Source organism: Cryptomeria japonica, chromosome 4 (assembly GCF_030272615.1).
Source record: "Cryptomeria japonica chromosome 4, Sugi_1.0, whole genome shotgun sequence".
NCBI lineage: Eukaryota > Viridiplantae > Streptophyta > Pinopsida > Cupressales > Cupressaceae > Cryptomeria > Cryptomeria japonica.
In genome coordinates, this window is record NC_081408.1 from 257,513,388 (window position 1) to 257,516,956 (window position 3,569).

The 3,569-nt window shown below is 36.0% G+C and overlaps 1 protein-coding gene across 1 annotated transcript; it reads left to right on the forward strand.

Annotated features, from left to right (window-relative positions):
- Positions 1-420: 420 nt before the first annotated feature.
- LOC131875071 (cell number regulator 2-like) lies at positions 421-1,284 on the forward strand. Its single transcript, XM_059219089.1, has 3 exons — positions 421-565; positions 1,024-1,155; positions 1,259-1,284. The coding sequence occupies exons 1-3, from the start codon at positions 421-423 to the stop codon at positions 1,282-1,284; spliced, it is 303 nt and encodes a 100-aa protein (XP_059075072.1).
- Positions 1,285-3,569: the final 2,285 nt, after the last annotated feature.

Genomic DNA, 3,569 nt, shown 5'->3' on the forward strand with positions numbered 1-3,569 from the left:
GAACTGGTGGGGGCGAATTCTGTTGACCTGTAGCAAGCAATTAGATAAATAAAAGAACCATCGTTTTGACAAATTTTGGCGGCTTGCTTGCTAACAGAAACAAATCAGTCGGCATTCTCGGAAACAGACCATATAGATTTATATATCTATACTACTTTTATTGTCTTAAAGCAAAACTATCAAATGTTCAAAGTTGTTCTTCAGCGGTAAATTTTATAGAAATTGTGTTGTTTAATCCTCCAACAGATTTGAATATAACTACATGCACACACAGAATTTACGTCTGAGATTGGATTCTTCCTGGCAAATTCATGATATGGGCATATAAATCTGATACAATACGATCAATCTAACAAAAATCCATTACAAGAAATCCCAGATCCATTCTTATTTATAGCCCGTGTAAACTATTGTGAAAGGATGTATCAACAGCAGCAATATGCATATGGAGGAAGTCCAGGTTATACTTCTGCACCTCCCATGCAGGCCCGTTATCCTCAGTATCCATACCGCACTTCCAGATGGTCCACAGGCCTCTGTGACTGTGACCGCGACTGCAGTAACAGTAACTGACTCTTCATTCATCCATTGCATCTTTCTTGACAGATATAACGCCCAATAAATGTTGATGAAATATATTGTTGATAATCAGGTCTACTGACATGTTGCTGCCCCTGCATACGTTACTTTTGGGAGAGTGGCAGAGATTGTAGACCAAGGACGAACAAAAGTCAATTTCATATATTAAAGATCTTTCGTAGAAAACACATGAGAAAGGTAGATCACTATGTTTGTGCAATATAGTAAAGAAATTGTTAAACAGATCTGCACATGGTTGTGCAAAACGTGAAAGAAAATGAGAGAAAGGTCATAAATTTACATGGAAATAAGAATGAAATAACCTAGACAAGTATGAACTGATCATTTTTATATGATTGATCTTTGGTGTGATATATGTTTTGGTAACTTGCTGCACTCATGCGATTGTTTACACTTTATTTGTTTGTATTAATGCCAATATAGAAAAAAATTGCGAGCACAGTACAATCTGCCTAAAGAGACGTGATGATTGTTGTGTGCATATGTGCTGTGAACGCTGCGCTGTGTCTCAGGAACACAGCGAACTTAAACAAAGAGGGCTTAATCCCTCTGCAGGTAGATGCCCACTGCAACTCATTAACACTACTCTATTTGAGTATTTGCTCTTTCCCACAAACTCAAAACTGAAAGAATTTGTCATTATTTTTTGTAAATTCAGGTTGGGTAAATCCTGTTGATAACTGATGCATCATGCAGCTAGATTAGTTTAGTCAATAGTTTTTTGTTTATTCATGCAAATAAAGCATGTACTCCAACATGCATTAACATTAGGCGTTTTTCCATACCAAGCTTCATAAGGAGTCATCTTTTCTAGTGCACTGGTGGGGCTACGGTTAAGGATGTACACAGTTGTAGCAACTGCATCTCCCCAATAAGAATTGCTCAATCCCTTGGTTTGTAACATACACCTTGCCATTTCAACCACAGTACGATAAAGCATGTTGTGCATGCACTTATTGTATTCTTAATTTAGGGAGTAGTTTGTTTTTTTTAGTTTGAGAGCCTTAATAGCTTTCCATGCAATGCTAGGAATATATTTAGAACTGTAGTTATTATTTATTCTTCTACGCTGCAAATTCTTTATATATACAGCCTCTATATAATTTTTTAATTAAGCTTCAATAAATAAATTGGTGTGTGCAATTCCAAAAAAAACAAGGCACTTTGTTTTTATTTTGAATTGTGATTTCTTTTTGCAATTTATTCTTTATTCTTTTTGCTATTATTGTTTGCTAATCAGTTGGTTTAGAGAGGATAGGTCAGATTCAAAATTCTACAAGTGGTATCAGAGCAGGTAAAATTGTTTTGGGTTAAAGTTTTATTGTTGGAATTTTGCCAAAGTTAATCATGTCGAATTCTAACCATATGCCCATTCCAGAATTTGATGGGAATGATTATGATTATTGGTGCATTAAGATGTTGACCTTTTTTATTGGAAAAGATTTGTGGGAGATTATTGAATCAGGTTATGAAGAGCTAGCTGATTGGAATGCCCTTACAGCCAATGAACAAATAGCTAGAAAGGAAGCAAGGAAAAGGAATGCTCAAGCTTTGTTTCACATTCAGATAGCTCTTGATAAGAGCTTATTTCCAAGAATATCAAGAGCAACAACTGCCAAAGATGCCTGGAAGACTCTACAAGAAGCTTACCAGGGTAGTGATCAAGTTAAAGTGGTCAAGCTTCAGACATTGAAGCGAGAGTTCAAGAATTTGAAGATGCAAGAAGCCGAAAGTATAAGTGATTATTGTGTCAGAGTCAAAGATGTGGTCAATAAAATGGCTACACTTGGGGAAATTGTAAGCAATGAAGTTTTTATAAAAAAAGTGTTGAGATCTTTGACACCCAGATGGAATCATGTAGCAATAATCATAGAAGAAAGCAAGGATTTGACAAAACTACAGTTTGATCAACTGGTTGGATCCCTAATGTCTCATAAAGAAAGATTGAAAGATTCTTTAGAAGGTGTAGAGAAAGCGTTTTCGTTTAAATTGCTAATCACAAAAAATGAAGATGCAAGCAGCAGTAGTGCCAAAATCAATCAATGCCAAGGTAAAGGGCAAAGCCAAAATTCTTCAAGAGGTAGAGGAAGATGTGGCTCAAGAGGAAGTGGTGGTTTCAAAGGAAGAGGTAGAGGCAGATTTGATAAGAGAAATGTTCAATGTTACCATTGTAATAGGTATGGCCATTTTGAAAGAGAATGTAGATTGAAAGAAGGTAAAAGTGCTAACTATACTCAAGAGAGTAGTGAGAATCCTCCTGATCACTTATTTTTATCTTATGCCAAGGGTGAAAATACTAGTAAAGATGTTTGGTACCTAGATTCTGGATGCTCTAACCATATGGCAGGGAATGAGAAGTTGTTCTCAACAAAGGATGGAAGTTTCAAATCCAAGATCTAGCTTGGTGATAATAAATCATTGGAGGTTGCTGCCAAAGGAGCTATGGAGGTCCAAACAAAAGAAGGTATTAAGAGTATTCATGATATTTATTATACTCCACAATTGAAGCACAATTTGTTAAGTGTTGGGCAGCTATGTGAGAAAAATTATAAAGTAGTATTTGAGAATAAGACTTGTACTATCTATGATAAGAATAAGGATAATAAGGTGATCACTGTTGTTCCTATGACAAGAAATAGGATGTTCCCCTTGAGGTTTGGTGAACATAACAATAGTTTGGAAAATATGGCTTATGAGGATTCAAGTTGGTTATGGCATCTCAGGTATGGGCATTTAAATTTTCATAGTTTGAAGTTTCTAACCTCGAATGCATTAGTTTTTGGTTTGCCCAAGATTGAGGAACACAAGGAGGTTTGTGAAGGTTGTGCTAAAGGAAAGCATGCAAGAGAAAAGTTTCCAAAGGGCAATGCATGGAGGGCTCATCACCCACTTCAACTTGTTCATTCAGATATATGTGGTCCTATGCAGACTAAGAGTTTGGGTAAGTCATCATATTTCATCACTTTTAT

What these genes read in the sequence shown, in the direction of transcription:
- LOC131875071 (XM_059219089.1), top strand. Translation starts at nt 421, where the DNA reads ATGTATCAACAGCAGCAATATGCATATGGAGGAAGTCCAGGTTATACT. An exon ending in TGACCGCGACTGCAGTAACA is followed by an intron (nt 566 to 1,023) that starts GTAACTGACTCT and finishes ATGCCAATATAG; the next exon opens with AAAAAAATTGCGAGCACAGT. An exon ending in AGGGCTTAATCCCTCTGCAG is followed by an intron (nt 1,156 to 1,258) that starts GTAGATGCCCAC and finishes TTGTAAATTCAG; the next exon opens with GTTGGGTAAATCCTGTTGAT.